The sequence below is a fragment of the Arvicanthis niloticus genome, chromosome X, assembly GCF_011762505.2.
Source record: "Arvicanthis niloticus isolate mArvNil1 chromosome X, mArvNil1.pat.X, whole genome shotgun sequence".
Lineage (NCBI taxonomy): Eukaryota > Metazoa > Chordata > Mammalia > Rodentia > Muridae > Arvicanthis > Arvicanthis niloticus.
The window spans coordinates 11990970-12015012 of record NC_047679.1 but is presented as its reverse complement, the minus strand read 5'-3'; the positions used below and the strand labels follow the sequence as shown (position 1 = coordinate 12015012).

General features: G+C 40.4%; 1 protein-coding gene across 1 annotated transcript in view; it reads right to left on the bottom strand.

Annotated features, from left to right (window-relative positions):
* Positions 1-24043, bottom strand: part of Clcn5 (chloride voltage-gated channel 5) — a 161378-nt gene that overhangs the window by 37623 nt on the left and 99712 nt on the right. The window contains exon 3 of the mRNA XM_034485351.2: positions 22131-22277. Within this exon, the coding sequence (XP_034341242.1) occupies positions 22131-22277 (147 nt within the window). The remainder of the gene's footprint in view (positions 1-22130; positions 22278-24043) is intronic.

Below are 24043 nucleotides of genomic sequence, written 5' to 3'. Positions count from 1 at the left end.
TGTAGATCGATTCAAAGTCTGGGAAATAACATAAAATGCTTACCAGTTTTTGATGTATCATATGATTAAAAACACAACAAAGTAAATATTTAGAGCCAAGCAGAGTTCTCTCTCCGGAACACAGATCTAGCCGGATCGTTTGGGAGCTTCAAAGGAGTGACTCCTACTGTGATGTTTTGAAAACTTTGAGCAATGATGACCTTTCAAAGAACATTTAGGACAAGTTTGGACCAAGGGACTTAAAAATATTCACAGTAAGGTTTAGAATGGAAAGTAGAACATATTTAAAATGTGGTGAAGACAATGGCGACACTGCTGCTCCTCTGAGCTTCCTTCGGGGAGCTGGATTAAGTACCTTACACTCTTTCACCATCTCTCTCTATGTCATCTGACAAATAACTGAAGCTCTTGCGCATGCCCCGCTGCAGGCTGACTTCTCAACTACACAGAGGAAAGTCATAAAACTTGCTGGTCAAAAGGGGCGGCAGGAGCAACTATCGAGGTGTAATTAAAGCAACAAAATGCAAGTGCCTTTAAAAAAAACGCTGTGTTATGAGTTCATCTAATGTATTCATGCAGTGAGAAGAAAGTGGAGTAAGATCAATAAACTCTACTTTCCAAATTAGGCAGTAAGGTGGCTCTAAATTTTTGCCTCGAATAAGTGAAGAACAGTAAAATATATCTCAAGCTTTGATAGCATGGTGAATATTGCATACAGAAAGTAATTTGGTGTCCTAAAAGAAAAATGATTTACATTAAAATCCCGTTAAATGATAAAAGAAAAATTCCCTCAAAGAGTGATTTGTATTGCCCAACTGTGGAGAAAGCATACAGCTACAGTGAGCCAGTCAGAAAAGGGGGAGTGAACTTTGAACTGGCCTCTCTATCAGTTATATGTAGGTCTGAAGACTCAGCAGTGGTCCTTAGAAACACACTGCCTGAATAAGGTGGCATACAAATGAAATCACTGAACGAATTTTGTGCTATGGAAGGCCTTTTCCAGGCTTCCCCATTCAACAAAGTCAACTTATGTTTAAAACTAGAAAACCCCTTAAATACAAGAATATAAATTCTGATTTGGGAATAATGTTTATTCCAATCCCCAAACAGCAAGCCATTAGAAATTTACCTAGGGGCCTGAATAGTAACTGATTAAGAGAACTAGTTAAACACTAACAAAAACACAGAAGAGAGAGAGAAGAAAAACCTCTGGTGTAGACCTTGAAGAATTGTTTTAGTGACATCAAAAGCTGTGGGAGGAAGAATTGTTTTAGTAATATCACAAACTGTGGGAGGGTTCACTGGTTACTAAATCAAATACGTACTTAAAGGTACGAACTAGGTTACTGTCCATAAAATAGTTCTTTTTGAAAGAGTTTTTTGGGCTTCTGGGATATTATATCCCAATACAACTCCACCTATGAAAGGCAACAACGATACCTAGCACGAGATACTCATCCTTTGGTCATTTAGAGGACTTCCATTCAAGGGTAAGGATGAGGAACCCACTATGGGCCACTCACTTCTCACTGCCATGACTACTTTCCCTTTTCCAGTCTTCCCCTGGTTCTTCCACCGATCACTCCATAACATACACGTTCACACTCCACACTTCATCTGCATGCTTAGGAACACAGTCTAGGCAAAGTCCCTAATAATTAGTCAACATTTGAGGTGCCTCTTCATCTGCAGTGTGTCTTGTTTTCTATTTTGGTTTGCCACTTACCAAATGCGGTGGCCAAAAAGCACATGTCAGCCAACTGGGCCTCACCTCTAAACCCTAAAGAGTACAGCTGAAGGAATATACAATACCCTGAAATACTTTGATGGACCTTGGGTAATTCTGTTGGTCTGTTGCTGTACGTCTATAAATGTGCTGCCGGTTTTTAAATACTAAAATACCATCATATCCCTCAATAACCTCTTTCCCAAAGAGTGCCCTTCACATGCCTCAAAAAACGCCTGAGCTTCCCCATAGTCCAGCGGTTGGCTAGACAAGTCCATCTACAAATAGACCTAGACAGCACGCCAGTACAGGATCCAACAAGCAATCACTGGGCAGTGTCCTGTTTTGATCTGACTATCAAACTTCACTTAGGAATCTTCAACTTGGCTTTAATCACAGCACAGCTTACAACTGGCAGTATTTAAGACATAGGAAAGACAGGGAAGACAAAACTCTTTACTGTAACTCTGAAGAGAGACAGACAATAAAAAGAGTTATGAGGGAACTAGATAATAGAACTGTAACACATTCTACATATATGCTATTAAAGGGATCTTTGAGGATTATGAGACAAAAAAAAAAAATGAGAATGTAAAGCATAACAGAAAGGAACAGAGGAATCCTGGAAGTGAGCAGGGATATAAATTCTGGTACTCCTACCCGCATCCGTTGTCTCCAATACATATATCCCTATGCCTGAAGCTGTGGACATTTGTTAGGGTTTCCATCTCTGTCTCCTGCTCCTAGCATCTGCTTGAATCTGAAAGTTCCTCACCCAACACGGTTTCACTAACAGTAGAGCCAGGATGCTACTAGCCAATGTTAGGACAAACAATGCAAGGATTGCTCTCTTCATGCCACGTAAAGTAATGCAGAACTGGAAATAAAGGAGCTCAGCTACCAACCTAGGGCATCACACATGGGACACAATAAGTATTCTACCAGTGAGTTCCATTTTTGGTTATTTTGAGACTGTTCCTCACTAGGCTGTCTGCGGTCACTCTGACCCCTTGTTAGTACCAGCGAGCACTCCTTGAGCTTGCACTATTCTTGCCTCAGCTTTTTCGGCTGCTTGACATTACAAGCTTCACCAGGCCTGCTCGAGCCAGTACACTGTGCCTCTATTCGTCCTCTCTTCCTTCATTCCCAAAGTCACACATTTATGGGGCTGACATAAGGATATGTAAGGTAATAGAGAGAAACTGCCCTAAAATACACACTACAAACCCAGATGAGTGCTAAGAACTCATCTGGGTAGCCTGACTTTGCCTAGTAACATATCTAAGTCTATATGGGGTTTTTCCTATCAATACTCAAAACACAACAACAACAACAACAAAAAGCATAGAGATAAGAGATTGCCAATTAAAGAATACCAACCAGGAGCCTCTTTCTAAATCCACAAAAAGAATGTGATATCATGTATAGAAAATGAGTATTAAACACCATATCTGGGGCTATCTGTCACTGTTAGAGCACTTTAATTAGGAGACATACATACAAGGCCTGGGATCCAATCCCTAATGGTACAAAACCAACCAACCAAAACATGTTGGCATGCTCCTGGCATCCTCGTGTTTAAGAGGAAGAAACAGGAGGATAAGGAAGGCATTCAAGCCGGGCGGTGGTGTTGCACGCCTTTAATCCCAGGACTTGGGAGGCAGAGGCAGGTGAATTTCTGAGTTCTGAGGCCAGCCTGGTCTACAGAGTGAGTTCCAGGACAGCCAGGACTACACAGAGAAACCCTGTTTGGAAAAACCAAAAAAAAAAAAAAAAAAAAAAAAAAAAAAAAAAAAATGAAGGCTTTCAAGGTCAGACTCAACTATATAACAAGTTCCACACAAGCCTGGACTACACTCAAAAACAAAATGTGGGCAAACAAAACAAGACAAAAAGTCACATGTAGAACTGAGCTGAGAATTACTCTATTTGGACAGAGCAGTACGTGTTCCTCACTGCAGTGCTGACTGGAATACTACAAATAAGGGATTAATGCAAGGGTCTAGTCCCATGGGACTGATGTGCTTTGAGATACAAAAGTTCCCCACACACAGTATGTGAATAAAACTTGTCTTGTAAAGCCTAAGTAGGGCTCAGTGTGATAACTCCAGCTTGCAGTCCTAGTACTTGGAAGGCTGATGCAGGAGGATTATCCCCGATTTGAGGGGTGTGAGGCTAGACTAGGCTACACAGAAATACCTTGTCTCAAAACCCATCATAGAGTATGTTTCTCTTTAAAATGTATGTCTGGCTGGAGGAATGGAGATGAGTACCTGGTGTGCTCAAGGCCCTGAGTTTGGTACCTATTACCATGGGGGGGGGAGGGAGAAGAAAAAGAGTATGATGTGCATGCCCATAAACCCAGCACTTGGGAGGCTTAAGGCAGGGAGGATTGGCACAAATTTAATCTTAAGACCTTTAAAAATCAAAAAGGCCGAGCTTGAGAGAGTCAGAGATAGTCAATCAGTCTATGGGCATGACTAGATACAGAAAGAACTGAACCAAGAGATTCCCTGTTAGTTATATCTGGAATAGGAAGAAGGGGACTTCTGCATGGCATTGAAATAGGCTTTATTTTCACTGATTATGTATCATATGAATTTATGTATTTTAGGTGCTAAGACTGAAACCCATGGCCTTGCACACACTAGGCAAGTGCTCTACCCACCACTGAGCTACTTTTCCAGAGCTCACAGGAATGATTTTAAAAAGAAAGAAAAGAGCTGGGCATTGGTGGTACCCACCTTTAATCCCAGTACTCGAGAGGCAGAGGCAGGTAGATCTCTTGAGTTTGAGACCAGCCTGGTCTACAGAGTGAGTTCCAGGACAGCCAGGGCTACATAGAGAAACCCTGTCTCGAAAATAAAACAACAGGAACAACAACAAAATAAATAAGTAAAAATAGAACAAAGAAAAATTGTAACAAAGAGGAATACAGATAGGGCGTGTAAAGAGCAGACTCATGTCCAGGAGGAAGACCAGTGGAATATTTAGAGACAGATCAAGGGACAGTTTCTTGTGGACACTAGGACAGCCTTAACAGAAAGCTTAACAGAAAGGTGACTTCGTAAATGAGGAAGTCTTTCTGGTGGAGGGACATGTCACCCAGAAGGAAGAAAGTTGAACTTGTAATTGGAGCGCCACACTGGATTAGCTGTATAATCTTGGCAACTGCCTTAATATTGCTAGATTTTACAGATCTGCCAGCGCTAAAACAAAGCAGACATTCATATTATTTTTATAATACACACAAACACAAAATTTGTTCTTTAAGTTTCCTAGATGTTTTAATCATATTCACTCACCAACAACTCTTCCAACATGTACCCACCCAACTTTCTATCCTTTTTAAAATATATATATATTTTTTTACTTTTAAAGATGATGATATACTTGCATCAGTTTTTCTTTCCCTTTCTTCCCTCCAACCCCTCCCCCAACACACACACACATACCCTCCCTTGTGCTGCTCAATATTCTTGGATGTGTGGTCTTCCACTAAAACTCCCCATCTTCTAGCAGGTAACAGGGTGACAACAGCCTTGAGGCTGTGGCTGGGATTTCAGCCGTGCTGAGATCTGCTCTGACTTGGGCTTGAGCAGGGCTTGTGTATGCTGTCACAGCCACTGTGAGTTCATACTGCAGATGTTCTGCAGTGCCCAAGAAACACTGTTTCCTTGGAGTCCTCTACTGCCTCTGCCTCTTACAATTTTATTTTTGGGTGCCTTAGAGCTCCAGGTAATATTATTTTAGCCATGCTTTTATTCCGTCATTCCTACTATACTGAGAGACATTTGAGAGGACCTTAACTTTGAGGAATTTAAAACAGTATAATGGTTGCATAGTTATCTGAAAAGTACTCTGTTGGCAAATTCATAAATTAGCACTACCAATCCTTGGAAAAGAAAAGCTTGTTAATGGAGATTAGAACAACCCAGCCTCTCACTGGGATCCAGCGTGTTTAGCATATGATTAACTAGACCTTCAGGTGTATAATAACATGACTAGCACATACATTTTGAGGACCTACTACTAGCAATGATCTCTGTACCTGGAACCATGCAGTCCATGCCCCTGAAGCCTTACAATACCCTCCTACTTTACCGTTTAACATGAATAAATTGAACAAAGTAATCTCACAATAATCTCACAAATGTCAGTACTATCAAAGGATCACTACAGTAGATTTACTGTTTCTAAATAAATAGGAGGCTGGGGTGGGGGTAATCCAAATGGTAGAGGGTCTGCATAGCATGCAAAAGATCAATCCCTTGCATAGAAAAAAATCAGCTACTAATACCCCAGAGAGTAAGGAATGAGGATTGCCAAGAGTTCAAAGGCAGCCTGGTCTACATAGTGAAATTTCGACTAATCTGGGCTATAGAATGAGACCTAGTCTCAAAAACTCCAAAGCTAAATAATCAAAATAACAAATACAGAACTTTCCAATTCAGTTTTCCCAAGTAAACAGTTTAGAAACTCTTGTTCTTATCCTTAGAATAAGAAAGGGCTAGATAATAAAAAAAATCAATTTTTTTTCCTGGACCCATCGGAGAACTGAGGCTACAGAAGAAACCGTGACCCTGAAGTCTGAAGAGATAGTTTATCCAAAGACTCCCAGCCGAGGTCTGCTTACCTGGAATAAAGCGGATTAGAGCCATAAGAACAACAAAAGGTAGCTGTGTTCAAATGGCAATGTGACTGAACTGCTGGAGCTGCCTGGACTAGCATCAATCTGAAAAACCCAAGGTCTCCAGAGTCCCACACCAAAACTCTACTGCCAGAATCTTCCCCAAGTTCTCACAGTGACAATCCTTGAAAGATGTCCTGACCTTGACTAGGGGAGAGATAAGTAGTCCTTGTGAAATTTCTTCACAATAGACAAATATGCTCCAAGGGAAAGTACTTTGCCTGTGCCTTATTCCTGGTTGGGGGAAGGGCATTCCTCCCATTCCAGCCCCCATACAGCTTTCCAGTTTAGCCTGAGGGGGGATACATACTCAGCAGGGCCAGGGCTTCAAGGAAGTTCCAGTTTAACCTGGGGGAGCTACATACTCAGCAGGGCCAGGGCTTCAAGGAAGTAGACTGTGAATTCGAAAGGGTGGAGAGAAGGCAAGAACTTTTAAAGTTCACACCCACAAGACACAGTCTCAGTAAAACACTAAGAATTAATCCAATTGAGGTGTTGCTTTGTGCCTCAAACTTGAGCACCACACCAATTACAGTTGAAAGAGTTGCAAGACACACCATTTCTGGAGGAGCTAGATGTAAGCAAACTCAGAATTGAGAAGGGAAATAGAACAAAGTCACTATAGGAATTTGACCCCTGTGATGCCTAGTTATTCCAAATAGGAAATACATCTCAATGCCTAGTTGCTTTGCCATAGATCCCAACACAATGAAATTAAACTATAATACAGCAACAAAAGAAGAGCTGAACTCCACTCACTCATCCCTAGAAATTATACATCACACTTTCATTTAAACTATGGATTAAAAGCTCTCCAAATAAATTGGAGTTCAATGCAAGCCATAGCTACATAGTAAATTTGTAGCCAATCTGGGTTGTATGAGACCATCTCTCAATATCACACACACACACACACACACACACACACACACAGAGGTACCTATATGAAATGAAAAATAACATATCAATATTATAGGAGGTGCTAAGCATGTACATATAAATCCCAGCTACTCAGGAGGCTGAGGCAGGAGGATCACAAGTTTGAGGTTTACATAGGTTATACAGTAAGTTCTGTTAAATGCCAGCCTGGGTTACTTAGAAAGAAAAGATGCTAGGGTTCAGACAGTAGAATTGATCGGTCTGCATGGACGAGACCCAGGCTTTAGTCCCCAGCACCAAATAAATAACAAATACAGTTTAAAAGTAGATACAACTCAGTAGCAGAGTGATTACCTAGCATGTATGAGATCCTGGTGAAGCCAGGCGGTGGTGGCACATGCCTTTAATCACAGGACTTGGGAGGCAGAGGCAGGCGGATTTCTGAGTTCGAGGCCAGCCTGGTCTACAGGGTGAGTTCCAGGACAGCCAGGGCTACACAGAGAAACCCTGTCTAGAAAAACCAAAAAAAAAAAAAAAAAAAAAAAAGAGAGAGAGATCCTGGTGCTCTGTCCCAAGAACTGCAAATACATACATACATACACATACATACATCCACACACACACACACACACACACACACACACACACACGGCTTTTAAAGTAGTTTTAGAGGGGAATTTATATCATTAAATTTAGAGTATCTATTAGAAAAGAACAGAAGCCAGGAATGGTGTCTCACACTTGAAATCTCAGTGCTTAAGGACTGAAGCCATAGGTTCAAGGCCAGACTGAACTATGGAGACCCTAAATCAAAATAAAAACAACAGTAAAAATACCAAATAAATGATTCTGTTGCCACTATAACCTGATTTCAAAGCTCATGTGGAAAAGAAAAACATGTAGAACAGTCAACCAACACAGTCCTGGAGATAAACCAAGTTGGAAGACTCACACAAACCAGTTTTAACATTTACTGTAAAGTTAAAGATAACCAAAACAAGGTGGGCTTTTTTTTTTTTTTTTTTTTTTGGCATTACAAGGGATCAAACTCAGATCAAGAAAGAATGATGTTGTCAAAAGAAAAGATGTAGAGACCAAGGGAACAGGATACAGAGCCCAGAAAGATTCATGAATATAGTAACATAATCTATGATGAAAACAGAGAGCTAATTCAATGGACAGAGGAGACTGTTTTCAACAACTGCAAAGCCTAGGCACACATTAACCACATCCAGCTGTGCGTGGTTACCCAGGTACCCTGAAGAAGGCAGGAACACATTTATTCTGTTAAGATCAACCTGGGCAACAACACCGACTCAAGGGAAAAGAGAGGGCACAAACATTAACTCAAACTAGATAATACTATGTGGGGTGTAGGTTTAAAATTACCATTATTAATCCCTGACCATGGTAGGTTTTCTTGTAGGTTAGCTCCTGGAAGTTTTACATCTTTCATTTAGGTTAGTTATGATACATGAGATAAGTAATAAAAACAAACAATAAAAATGGATTACATTAAAAATTGCAGCCTGGGGATGTAATGTAAGGGCAGAATGCTGGCCTAATACACACAAGGCTTAAGTTTGATCTTTCGTATGACAATTAAAATGTTTGGGATTTCTCCATTTCAAAAACTACCATTAAGAGAATAGAAAGCCAAGCCACGGACTTGAAAAGTACATATCTAATAAAGGGCTGGGATTCACAGCGAAAAGAGCCCTAAGACTCAACCCTACAAGGAACTATGGGCAACAGGGAAATGCTGAAAGCAGGAGGCATGATCTTCCCCCAGGGAAAAGTTCTGGAAAGGGTTAGCCAATTTCAAGTGGTCAGCTGAGAGAGAGAGAGAGAGAGAGAGAGAGAGAGAGAGAGAGAGAGAGAGAGAGAGAGAGAGAGAGCGCACAACAATTAAAGTATTAAAAAAAGGGCCATGAATTTGAGTTGATAAGTACATGGGAGGGATTGGAGAGGGAGGAAGGGTGAGTGAAATGGTATAATGGTATAATTATAATTTTAAAAATACATACAAATCATTATAAAATTGTGCTATAACCATTAACAAGACAATAAAAGAGTAAAAACCTGCAAGGAAAACCTCAACAGCAAGAAGACGTCCAGCCGAGGGAGCCTGTAGGCCGACTGCAGGCTTCACCTCTCGTTCTGGTTTCTCAAATCCAATCCCTGAGTGCCACGTGCAGCTCTGTAACAGAACACCTGCCGGATCCCCCCCACGTCCCCACCCCCGCCTCTGCTCCAAGATGGTGGCTGCCTCAGATCTTCCTCTCCTGACCTCCCTCTCCAATCACTGTTTTATCACAGCCCCAATCTCCAGCAGGCACTCCCAGCTAGCCCACAGGCTACTCCAGCCAGAGAAGCAGGATCTAACTACAGATCTAAGCCCCTCCCTCCATTCCCCCCGAACCAATCCCCTAGTCTCATTCCCACATCAACAACAGAACACCTGCAGTGGTCTCTTCCCACCTAATCTTATGGTGGATCCCACAGATCTTCCTTCCCTCCCCTAAATCTTCCCTTTGTCATTCCCCACCCCCACCCCAGCTCAAGCAGTCACTCTCTGGGAAGCCACAGGCCAGGCTGGGCTGGGAAACAGGTAGGCTAGGTTAATTAGATCTTCAGCTCTCCCTCTGCTCCTCCAAATTAATCCCTCAGTCTCATTTCCAGCTCTGCAGCCTCCCTTCCCATTCTACACCCATATCCAGAGGATAACACAGATCTTCACTTCCAAATTTTATTGCCCCAATGGACTACTTGGTCCCAGCCACACTCCCTAGGAAACTGCAAGCTACTCCACACACACACACACAGGACAGCAGGACAGCAGGCAGCCTAACTGAAGATCTCTCCCACATCCCCAGCGCTCTAGCAAACTTTATGCTGTGAAATCTCCTCACTCTCTACCCCCATTCCCAGGGGACTAACTAAGCAGATCTTGCTGGAACACCCTACTTTCCTCCTTCCTGTACAGACCTTCCACCATCACAAGCCTAACCCCACTCCTAAGTCTCAGGGAGCAATACCCAGAAACACATTTCACCCTAGTGCCCATTATCAGGGCCCCAAATTTCCCCACAGGCAACACACAGACAACACACTCTCCTAAGAACCAGAGAGGAAACAGAAACCAAGGAACAAAACATCCACCCAACAAAACCCTAGAATTATAATCCTCCACACAATCACAATCACAGCCATGACAATGTCTCCTCTAGACTTCAGCAACCCTTCCACAGCAGGCCCGGAGTGTTCCAACATAGCTAAAGCACAAGAAAGAAAAAGACCTTGAAACAGCATTTTTGAACATGGTAGGAGTCCCTAAATAGGAAACAAAGAAATCCCTTAAAGAAATGGAGAAAAACACAAACAGTGGGAGGCAATGAATAAAACCATTCACGACCTGAAAGTCAATATAGAATCAATAAATCCAAAACTAAGGGAAATCTGGAAGGGAAAATTTTAGGACTCTGACAGGAAGCACAGAGGCAAGTTTCACCAACTGAATACAAGAAATGGATGAGAGAATCAGAGGCATTGTAGACACACATGAAGAAATGAATGCCTCAGTCAAAGAAAACATAAAACCTTAAAAAAAAAAACCTGGCACAAAACATCCAAGAAATTTGGGACACTATGAAAAGAACAAAACTAAGACTAATAGGAATACGAGAAGAAAAATCCCAGGTCAAAGGATCAGAAAAAATTTTCAACACACACACACACACACACACACACACACACACACACCTCCCTAACATAAAGAAGGAGATGAATATCAAAGGACCTTACAGAACACCAAATAGTTGAGAACAGAAAAGAAAGTCTCCTTGGCGCATAATAATCCAAACACTAAATGTACAGGACAAATAAAAAATATTAAAAGCTTCTAGGGAAAAAGGACCATGTAACATATAAAGGCATACCTAATAGAATTACATCTGACTTCTCAATGGAGACTTTAATAGCCAGAAAGGTCTGAGCTACAGACTGTCAGAGACCACAGATGCCAACCCAGACTTCAATACCCAGGTAAAGCTTTCAACAATTATATATGGAGAAAACGAGACATGCCGTGATAAAAGCCAAATTCAAGCAATGTCTATCTATAATATTTATCCAGCACCTCAGAAGGTAAACTCCAACATAAAGAAGTTAACTACATCCAAGAAAACAGAAGGAATAAATGATCCTTGGCCAGCAATATCAAAAGAAACACAAACACATACATACAGAGAGACAGAAAGAGAGAGAGAGAGAGAGAGAGAGAGAGAGAGAGAGAGAGAGAGAGAGAAAACACAACACCACCACCACCAAATAACAAGCATCAATGATCATTGGTCATTGATCTCTCTCAATATCAGTGCTCTCAATTCCCCCAATAAAAAGACAAAGACTAAAACCACATCATGACATCAAGGATAGGATCACCTTGGGGTTAAAAATAATGGGAAAAAAAAAGGATAGTCTAGGCGAAGGGACCTAAGAAGCAAGCTAGTGTAGCCATTTTAATATCTGGCAAAATATATAAAAGATGGACTCGATGTGATACTTAATATGGGTGTTAAGTGAAAAGAAAGATTCTTTCTCTAAAGAATTGGATTCTGAGAAGGCGGGCAAGATTTTTTTCTGTGTTAGGAAAGATGTGAAATGGTTTCTGTGACCACTGTTTGGATCTGGAAGTGTTCTGCAGTGGGTAGACATTGGGCCATAGTTTGTTAAGCTCAGCTAACGCCTACATTACATTCTCCTTGATTGTTCTTGTTATTATGCTGTTTTGTGAACCTGTAGAAAACAAGTGCTTTTTATCTTGAAATTCAGCAAATGGAAAGACTAAGCATAGAGTACTGCATCCTATGTAGCCATGTCACCGTGGATAACAATTTCTTGCATATTTAGCCATTTTAATTCCTGTTTGATTTTTACTTCTCTATTGCTACGCAAAATGATCAAAGGAAACTTGTTTTACAATCTGTATGCCTAAAAAGCGGGTACTACCGCTTATTTTACTGACTTGTTTAAATGATTCGCTTTTGTAAGAATCAGATGGCATTATGCTTGTTGTACAATGCCATATTGTACATGTACTATTTAGTATCTAGAAAAAAATCTGGCAAAATAGACTTCAAAAGTAATCAGAAGATAGAGCAAAGAACACTAATTCCTACCAATGGAAAAAAACTACCAAGAGGATAGATACTGCAATTCTTAACACCTATATCCTAAATACAGGGGCACCCAAGTTCTTGAAAGAAACACTTCTCCAGCTTAAATCACATATTGGCCCTCACGTACTGAGAGTGGGAGACTTCAATACATTACTTTTACCAATAGCACGTCATCCAGACAAAACCTAAACAGATAATCGCTGGAGATAAATGATTTGGTAAACCAAACAGACCTAACAGATATTTACAGAACAGTTCACCCAAACTCAAAAGAGCATACCTTCTTCTCAGCACCTTTTGAAAACTTATCCCAAACTGACCACATGCTCAGGCACATAGCAAGTCTTAATAGATACAAGAAAACTGAAATAACACCCTGAATCCTCTCTGAACACCACAGATTAAAGCTGGATATCAACAATAGAAAGTTTATAAGCTCATGAAAACTGAGTGAGTCTCTACTGAATGAAAAATAGGTCAAAAGCAGAAACGAAGAGAGGCTTTCTAGAATTGAATGAAAATGAATAGACTACATACCCAAAGTTATGGGATATAGTAAAAGCAGTGTTAAAAGGTAAGTGCACAACACTAAGTGCCTACAGTTAAAAAATGGAGAGATCTCCTAACAGCAAATAAACAGCACACCTGAAAGCTCTAGAACCAAAAGAAGTAAGTACACCCAAAATGAATAAACAGAATGAAACAATCAAACATGGGCTAAAATCAATAAAAAAAAACAAACAAAATACAAAGAACAAATGAAACAAAGACTTGGTTATTTGAGAAAATAAATAAGAATGACAAACCCTTATCAAAATGAACTAGAAGGCAGAGAGGCTCTAAATTAACAAAATTAGAAATGAAAAGGGGGAGAGACTGACAAAATACAATCATTAACGAGTCATTCCTTGGTAATCAATCAAAATCTGATTTGACATAAGACCTACTTTACAAGATACAAGCCATACTGGCACTACTTGGGTGACCAAGAACCAAGAGACTAGATAGCCCAGGGACGTAGGAAAAATCAAATACTACTGATTAAATAAATATAATGTAGCAATGACTCCTAATGGCATTCTTCTATACTCATAGATTGGTGCCCTTTTCAGTTATCATCAGAGAAGTTTCTACCTGCAGCAGATGGGAACAAATACAGAGACCCACAGCCAGATATTATACAGAGAGTGAGATAGCCTGGAGCACTAAGCCCTAAATGGGGTGTCTCCGTCAAATCCTTCCCCCTCAGAGATCAGAGAATCCACAGAAGTGGAAGTAGAAAGTTTGTAAGAGCCAGAGGGGGTGGAGGACACTAGGAGAACAAGGCCCTGTAAAGCAACATGATCAAAGCCCATATGAACTCACAGAGAATAAGTAGCTTTCACAGGGTCTGCACCAGGTTCCTTGTATATAGTGTTTTTATGGGATTCCTGAGTGTGTAAAATAGTGGGCCATGATTTCTTATGCCTACCCTTGGGTTCTTTCCTTTTTTCATTTGTTTTGTCCAATTTTAATGATAGCTTTTGTTTTATCTTATATTTTACTTTATTGTTTTTTAAAATAAGGGAACTGTAAGCAGGCCTATATTCCATTTTCTTAATTAGTTATTAGTGATACATAGGGGGAGAAAGCTCCATCTCATTGTGTGTGGTGCCGCCCCTGGGCCACTGGTCCTGGATTCTGTAAGAAAGCAGACTGAGCAAGCTGAGTAAGCCTGTACTCAATGGAGTCTGCATCAGCTCCTTCCTCCAGATTCCTTCCCTTTTTGAGTTCCTGCCCTGGCTGTTTTTGATGATAAACTGTTATACGGAAGTGTGACTGAAATAAACCCTTCCCTTTCCCCTTCTCCCTTCCTCCCCCCCCCCAAAAAAAAAAAGAAAAAGGAAACTGCACTCGGATATTTATGGCACCTTTTTCACACTGCAAAAAATAAAATAAAAACCTAGAGACAATCACTATATTCTTCAGTAAGTGAATGAATTTTAAAAAAAACAGTATATAGATAAATCTAGATAATGGACTATCGTACATTAAAAGACAGGACTAAGCTATCAACCCACATAAAGACTTTAAGGAATCTTAAAAGAACCATTTCTTTATTTTGTGTGTCTGTACACTTGTTTGCACATGTGAATGTCAAAGGAAAACCTGTGGGAGTCAGTTCTCTCCCTCTACCACATATGACCTGGAGGTGGAACTCAAGTCTTCAAACTTGGGAACATACACCCTTATCCACTGAGCTATCTCACCACTTCTGATGAGTCCTTTTGCCTTTTTTTTAAAAATATATGATCTTGTTGCATAGCCCAGGCTGGCCTGATCCTTATGACTTAAGTTAACCCTCTTGAGGGCTGGGATGTTAAGCATGGAGCAACACACCCAGAGACACTGGTGAATTTTAAATGTGTACTGGTAAATTGAAGAAGCCAGTCAGAAAAGACTACATGGTATATATGGTTCCAATTATATGACATTAAAAGAACAATGACAAATTTATGAAGCTAATAAACAGATGTGTACTTCCTAGAGGCTTGGCGTATAAGGGGCAAAACTGGTAAAGCACAAGAGGTTAATTAGGATAGTGAAACTACTCTCCATGGCAGCATAATAGTGAATACATATCAATATACATTTGTCCAGCTCACAGACCTTCAGCTCAAAGAATTATGTGTGTAATTTAATGTATGCCATTTTAAAGAATCATACTAAATGTCTGAGGACCTCAAAATGGAATGTGGTAAGAAACAAAAGAATCTATCTGTATCACAAGCATACTGAGGGGGAGAACGGAAGAAGGATATAACTTAGCCATAGGAGAAATGAATAGAAAGTCTAAGAGCAAAGACAAAAGGGTTGGTGCATAAATCCTGCTAGCTATAAAGTTGTCTCTCCTGGTGGATACCTGTTAGCAACTCTGAAACTACTATACGTGTATACTAGAAAAGAATTAAGAGTTAAGCAATGGATGACAGATAATGCAAGGCAGGTTTCTCAGTGTCAGAGTACGAGATTATAGGCAAGCAAAGCAGAATGGCTAAAATGATCAGTGTGCTAATAGATTGTTTCTAAAAGTAGAGTAGGAGATGAGTATGGTCTATTCAGCTTAATGTAGACAAATGTGACCACACACACACCCCCAACCACACACACCACACACACACCACACACACCACACACACCACACACACCACACACACATTTTATGCCACCAGAGACATTATCTATTCAGTTGACTTTGGTAGAATGCTATAGGCAGAGTAGTACATGCCTATAATCCCAGCTTTTAGAAGGAGGATCCGTAGCTCAAGCCTATCTACCTACATAGTGAGTTTGAAGCCAGCCTTCATAAAATCCTACCTCAAACACATGGCAATGCATTTGTGGAAGTGGGCATAGCTAGCTCCCTGACTTCATTTGTAACTCAGTGCTAGAATGAAAGGAAAGCAGAGCTCCTTGAGAGATAGCTAACGAACCTTTCCTGCCTCTGTACTAGAGCAGCAAAGTAAGGGAGTACAAAAAACAAACCCACAGTGAGAGGGAAGCACTGGCAACTCAAGGACAAAACTGGAACAATGTAAGCAACAAGGGCTTCCCACTCCTTTCCGGGGAGTACAGCATGGAAAGGAAACAAAACTAAATCAGTCAGGTGACCAAAGTTACCATCAACAACAGTATGTCATGTTGATGGGCCACTTGATTTCTGGGATCTTCATTTCCCAAAGCCCCAACCACCGCCTAATCAGGAGAAAACACCGGGTAAGTTTCAAATGGAGGAGCATTTTATAAAATACCTGACTACCGTTCAAAACTGTTGAGGTCACTGAAAACAGGAAAAACCTAAAGATGTGTCACAACTGAGTGGGGCCTAAGGAATATAAACTGTAATAAACATAAAGAAATAAATGGGTGAAACACTGGTGGGTATGGAGTCCGAAATCTTCCTATTTTCCTATGAAGTAAAAGTAAAGGCAGCTTTTAAGTCTGTGAATATCAGCATATGCATCATGAAGCCTGGCCTAGTAGCTTAGACCTATTCATTCTCAACTTAGGCAGAGGGATACACTGGTTTGAGGGCAGCCTACACCACATAGTAAGTACCATGTGCTTCAAAGTGAGACCCTGTATCACAACTACCAAACCAAAAAACAGCAACAAAGACAAAAAGATTTAGTGTTTAAAGCGCATGTGGTTTGTGGCCCCAAGGTCCTTTTGACTCAGGCCTAACCACCCATTTTCCCCAGAACATCTGTTTAGGAGAGTTCCACACACTTGGCCAGGTCCTATAGCTTGGGGAGAAGCCTAACTGAGGGCTTCTTTTTCAGTCTTCCCATGAAGCACAGGCTAGCCTAGAACCCACTATCCTCATCTACCCTGAGTACTTGGATTCTGGGCCTGGACTCTGAGGTGATGAAGGTGGGTTTCATCTGGGGCTAGAGGCCGAGGTTTGAAGGGAAACCATGAATTCTTTACAGTTTGGAAAAACAAAGAGAACTGCTTTGTCATCTCCTTGGTGGATTTCAAGTCCTCTGAAGCTTTTCGTTCTATCACCTTATGTTCACTGTCTGCTCTGGCAGTGGGAAGTTACACTGCGACTCAGTAGCTGGTAAGGGAGAACTCTGTAACCAGCATAGGCTTTGAAGACACGCCAGTACTGTCGTTCCTATTAATGTCTCTTCTACAATTTCTCCGGAATCTACTATCTTGTCCTCTTGGTTCCTGTTGCCTTCATTCGGGCCTTCTGATCTTTTGCCTAGAATTTAAGCAGTAAAAGTTTCACCATCCCCAGAGTTGCCCTCAATTTGCCCTCTGCACTGTCAACTTTCCAAATCTGATCATATCATTCCTCTGCTTTTAAGTCATTTGTTGGTGCTTTGGCTACAAGATAAGATCCCCAAGTGTACACAATGTTATGCCATCTAGACTTCTAGCTAGATAGCCTTCCTTATACCTGCTATGCCACCTGCTGCTCTAAATGGCACCATCCTCCCACACACCTCACCCTGGGAGGCTTAGACCTCAAAAAGACAGGTTCTGTTTCTGTAATTCAGTAGCATTATGAGACTCCACAATGTTAACCTCTTGTATGGATGAGTGTTCCACACATACTGATGGATGGATGGATGGATGGATGGATGGATGGATGGATGGATGGATGGATGGATAGATGGATGGACGAACTGCTGGCCTTGCCCAGGCAAGGGAGAACAGATGGAAAACAAGAACAGATCCAAATATTTTCCTGTAGCTCAAACTCACTTTCCACTTCCCTCGCCCTGCGTGGTTTCTTTTCTAAGTTACAGACTATCTCAAATGGGTTTAGCTTTGCCATGCATAACTGATTTATTCATTCTTCATAAATCAATTCCTACATAGCCATCTGGAAAACAAGAAGCATTTTTTACTAACTTTTAAGTTCCGTGGAACTTACTTTTTAGTATATGCTATCATACACTGTAAAAAAAAAAAACAACTATGGCATTTTCTGCATAATTTCACCACCATGTTTCAATGACTTTCTGGCCTTTTCTTCTATTAATGGTTTCCTTACTAGGAAATCCTATGTGAAGACGTTAAATAAGGAAAGAGCACTTTGAAAGCAAAGCAAGAAAAATGCATCACTACAGAATATATGGCAAGTGGGCTAATTTTTGCATGTGTCTCATAAAAAGAAACCTCTTTACTTTGTGGACAGATCTGAATAAACTGCAAGGCATAACGCTTCTAAGAATCTACTTAGTAGTGGTGGAGGACTACTTATTTAAAAACATATTGCATGACCACAGGCAATGTCAAAAAGCATGGCTGGCTTCAGTTTTCTAGCCCATGAAATGGGAATAATGAGCAACGACTTACCCTGATTGTGTACTGCCAGCCAAATGAACACATGAAAGACTTGGTGAGAACGCCATAAGCAACTGTCTTTACTAGACAAATAGGTGAGTTTTGGTTTGGCCAGAGGGCATATATTGAGGTCTCAGTTTAGTGACAGCCTAGTGACCAGTTACTAAAGTCAGTTCCTGCTATAACTAACATACTATGTTTATAGATGCATATACATACAAGTGTTTGCCTTTTAAGAACTATGCTAATAAGAAAACCCACAATTATGAAGGCACAAATATCTCTTCTTTTATGAACTTTAAATTCACAGATTATCTCCTAAGGTAACTTTCCTACTCAATTTGAGTCATCCTTGCTTTTGATTTCAGTTTGGTTTTGGGGACTTCTGTACTTCTGTAGCCCAGGTTGCTCTTGAACTCTCCCCATTCACCTACCTCAGCTTCTGAAGTGCTAGGATTACCAGTGTGCAGCAACGAATCTTGCCTGTTGTTATCCCTTTGAACCTATAGTTTTATTATTTTTTTTTTACTTTCTTTCCTTTTGGGAGGAGGGGAGATTGGCTATTTTAGATAGGATCTCATTAGTGAATCATAGCAGACCTATAACTTACTATGTAGACTAGGCTAGTCTTAAATTTTTAGCAATCCTTCTGTCTCTGCTCTGAAGTACTGGGATTAAAGACATGTATCACACACCTGAAAACCTGTTCCATACTGCCATGTTCATTCTTTGTCATGTTGTCTTAGGCTTTCATTGCTATGAAGAGATGCCATGACCAAAGCAACTCTTATAAAGGCAAACATTTAATTGGGGCTGGTGTACCACTTCAGAGGTTCAGTCCATTATCATCACAGTAGGAAGCATGGCAGCATCCAGGCAGACATGGTGCTAGAGGAGCCAAGAGTTCTACAACTTGATCCACATGTAGCAGAAGGATACTGTGTGCCACACTGGGTATAGCTTGAGCATAGAAAGCCTCAAAGCCCACCGCACAGTGACATAATTCCTCCAACAAGGTCACAGCTACTCCAACAAGGCTATAACTCCTAATTTTGCCATTCCCTATGGGCCAAGCAATCAAACACATAAATCTATGGAGGCCAAACCTATTCAAACCACCACACATCTTCGGAATCCTTCCCTATCAGTCCTTTAAAAAAAGTGTTGGGGTATATTATTTTTTAATGTGTATGGGACTTTTTTAAAAAAAAAGATTTATTTATTTTATGTATATAATATACTCTAGCTGTCTTTAGACACACCAGAAGAGGCATCAGGCCCTGTTATAGATGGTTGTGAGCCACCATGTGGTTGTTGGGAATTGAACTCAGGACCTCTGGAAGAGCAGTCAGTACTCTTAACCATTGAGTCATCTCTCCAGTCCATGTGCATGGGTCTTTAGCCTGCATGTATGTTGGTGCCAACAGAGGCCAGAAGAGGACATCAGAAAAAAAAAACAAACAAACAAAAAAAAAAAAACGAAGTTGAGGTGTGCATGATGGCAGACACCTATAGGCCCCTAGGTCTCTAGATACTTAAGTATGAAGATCACTAATTCAAGGTCATTCTTAGCTGCATCATAAATTTAAGGCCAGTCTTCAAAATAAAATGTTTGAAAAGAAAAAGCAGCTGAACACAGTGGTTCATAGCCATAGTAAACAATTGCCACAAATTAGAGGTTAGCCTGGGCTACATAGTAAGTTCCAGGCCTCTCTGAGCCAGAATGAGGCTCTGTCTCAAACAAGAAGGGAGAGGCAGGGAGAGAAGGAGGGAGGGAGGGAGGGAGGGAGGGAGGGAGGGAGGGAGGGAGGGAGGGAAAAAGAAAGCAAAAGAGGAAAATATAGTCAAACAATTTAGACAGAAAAATTAGTGATACTTGAATGGGTCAAATAAGAACACGTGAACAGAAATCTTTCAGGAAAAGAAGCTAAACTGTTTAGCAAATACAAGAAACTATGTTCATATTCACTAATTAAAACTGAAATTTGAAATAACAGATGCCAGACATTTGGTGCACACCTTTAATTCTATCACTCAAAAGGCAGATATCTATGAGTTCAAGGTCAACCTGGTCTACATAGTGAGTTGCAAGTCAACCAGAGAGCCACAGTGAGACCTTGTCTCAAAAAATAAAAAACAAAAGTAATAATAAACATTCACATTGTAAAGATGAAAATTACAATATATAAAGATGAAAAATATGATAATGTGGCAGAAATTAACGGTCATATATTCATGCTATAAAAAATGTTCTCATATGCTTAAAAGATACACATATACACAGTGGTGGTTTGAATGAGAATGACCCGCATAGACTTATGTTTTTAAATGCTTGGTCCCCAATTTGTGGAAGTGATTAGGACGAATTAGGTGGCTGTATGGCCTTGTTGGAGGAGGTGTGTCATAGGAGGTAGGCTTCAAGATTTCAAAAACACTCTCAATTCCCTGTCTGGCTATCTTTCTCTCTCTCTCTGTCTCTCTGTGTCTATGTCTCTCTCTGTCTATCTGTCTCTCTCTGTCTCTCCCTCCCTCCCTCTCCCTCTCTTTCTCCCCTACCCCTCCTACTTGCAGATAGAGAGGAGATCTCTCAGTTGTTGGTACCACATGCCTTTGTTCCACCATCATGGACTCTAACTTTCTGAGACTGTAAGTCAATTAAACATGTTTTTATAAGATTCATGGATTATAATGTTTTGTCATGGCTACAGATAAGTAACTAAAACACACAAACCCAGACATACACACTCCTAATATGGCTGTTCACTGTAGCATTATGTGTAATAACAAAAGATGGGAGTACATTACAATGTGTATCAATAGAAGCTTGCTTACATGGGAAAAAAGCACAGGCAAACCATGGCATTGTATACAGCTATAGAAATGACAATGAAAGTAGGTAACCAAATAACCACTGAGACATTACCTAACTTTCCTGATAATATCCTGTTAATGAAAAGTAAAATTATAAAAAGTGGAGATTTATAAAAATGTAAGATTTGAGCACCTGCTTTGCCAAGGAGGATCTATGATGAGGGTCAATAAGCATGTGATATGCTATTTAACATCATTAGCCATTAAGAAAAGAAAACTGAAATCATGAGATAATGGTGCATACTTATTAGGAAAACAAAGATAAACATTACTGATAATAACAAGAGCTGCCAAAGAACACACAGAATGTTCATATAGAGTTAGTTAAAACACAAAATTTCATAAGCACTTTGAACACTATTTTGGCATTTTCTTTGAATGTCAAACACATTTACCACGTGACTCAAGGCTTCCACTCCTGAGTACGCATGCAGCAAGAAAATGAGAAACCTTCAAGGCACTGATTGAGCTGAGTAAAAGAATTTAGTCTTAAAAAGAGGATACAGGCCAGAGGGCTAGGAAGATAATTCTGTGGACAACAGCATTTGCTGACTTTAATTTTATCCACAGAACCTACATGGTGTAAGAAAGGAACTGATTCCTTAAGCTATCCTCTGTCCTCCGTGTACATACCATGGCCCATGCATGCCTTACCTTCCCCACACACCCCACACACAAAGTAAAATAATATAGATTTCATTAATATAATCTCCTTAATGGGAAAAGAAACTACTAGGACAGGGAAAAAAAAACAGTGGTACCAAGGAGAAGAGAGGACAGAGGTCTAAGAGCAGAGGGATAGCAAGAAAGAATTTTTCTATGGGTCAACACAATTCTATATCCTGTCAGTGGTGTTGGTTACAAGAATGTATTTAAAAGCTCCAAGGCTATGTGCCTGCTGTATACAAATTACAAATAGCTTTACAAGTAGCAATAATGATACCTTCTATTTCTCGATCTAAAGGCGGCACGTCATCTCTCATAGAGAAGTCCATAGCAGTCCCTGGGATGTCCATCAAGTCTTCATCACTAGAGCTGCTCTGGAAGCTACTAAAGCTCCCCTGATGAAAGCCTCTGTTATCCATGGCTCCTGTGTAGAAAGAAAAATATTGGCCTTATAACAATGAATAATTAGCCCCTTGTTCATTGTGATAAGTACACATAATACAAAATCTCCAACTTCAGGGCTTATTTCATTTTCAAACCTTGTTATTTCTCAAGGCACTCACAGTATGCATAAAATCACGACTACTTATCTTATTAGCAGCAGACAGGGCCACACAATACAGGGTAACATACAATATATAACAATTGGGTCTGGACAGATAGCTCAATGGTTAAGAACACATGTGCTTTGCAGAGGACCTGAGTTAGGTTTCCTGCACTCCCATGGTTGTGTACAACCATCCCCATCCGTAGTTTTAATTTCAGGGGAGCCGATGCCTTCTTTTCACATGTGCAAGAACCAAGCATTGCTGTGATGCATGTTCGTACATGTAGACAAAGTGTACATACAGATTAAAGAAAATGTAAAATCTAAAATTAAAAATGAAACAAATATATAGCATAGCTACGACTAAGGGTAATGGTTTAAATCATAATTTTTTTTTCCTCTTGTAACCTCCACATTCCTTGTCATCACATCATTAACCATCGTTAATCTTGGATGTCAACTCAACTGGATCTGAAATCAACTAAAAGGCAAGCCTCTGGGCATTTCTTTGAGGGATTTTCTTGATGAGATGATTTGAAGTGGGAAGACCCACCCTAAAAGTGGGTGGCACTCTCCAGTAGCAGCCCACATAAGGACAAGGATGAAGGAAACTTGGAGTTTGCCTGTTTTCCTTCACTGATGCAGGCAAGTTCATCTATTCTGATGCTGCAACTGCTACATTCCTTCACTGATACTGGAATCAGGTACATCAGATACCCAACATAGACTGAAGACCAGTAGCTTTCCCAGAATTCTCCAGGCCTTCAATGCCAGACTGGGACTGCTAAGATATCCTGTTTAGCCTTCTTGACTGAGCAAATACCAGATTCTCAGACTGCCAGACGTGAGACAGCCATTATTGGACTATCCAGACTTTACCCTGTAAGCCAATTGATTAAATCCAATTTATATACAATATATTCATTCTATTGGTTCCGTTCCTTAAGAACACAGCCCCCTCTCTGGAAATGCTGTATTGAACCTTTGGCTCCATCAGTATTGGGAGGGGGGTTGGGGGAAATGCTAAAGATCAAATACAGGATTACGCATGCTATGACTACACCTAGCTATGGGTTTTCTCTGATAGCTGTATGTTTTCTGTACTTGTTCTAAATATGACTTCAGTAGATTTCTTCAAACAAATAGCTATTAATTGGTAATTCTTTCACATTTTTGTAATTTTTAAATAAACTTTGGAGGGTTTCAAAATTAGGTAAAAATAAGCCAAATGAAATGGTTCACACAAATCATCTCAATATTTGGGAGGGGGCAAGCAGACTGCTATGATTTCCAGGCTGGCCTGTGGAAAAAATGAACCAATAAACGTCCTGAACAGTGACAGATGGGTAGCATGTACGATAGTTTCTTGGGGGTACTTCCTCAGCCTTTTCATGAGGTTCATGAATTTGACAGTTTCAAAGATTATAGGTCACAACTGGTTTGCAAGCAATCTCCCACTTGTTATTATAGAAGCTCTTAGGTCAAACTTACTAGGTAGCTAAAAATAACATTGAATTCCTGATCTTCCTGCCTCTACATTGTAAGCACTGGGATTAGGCCTCTACCAAGAGGTACAACAACAGAATGTCAGCTTGTACCAGTGATTATTTTCTGATGTGATATTCTGGCACTAATAAACTTTC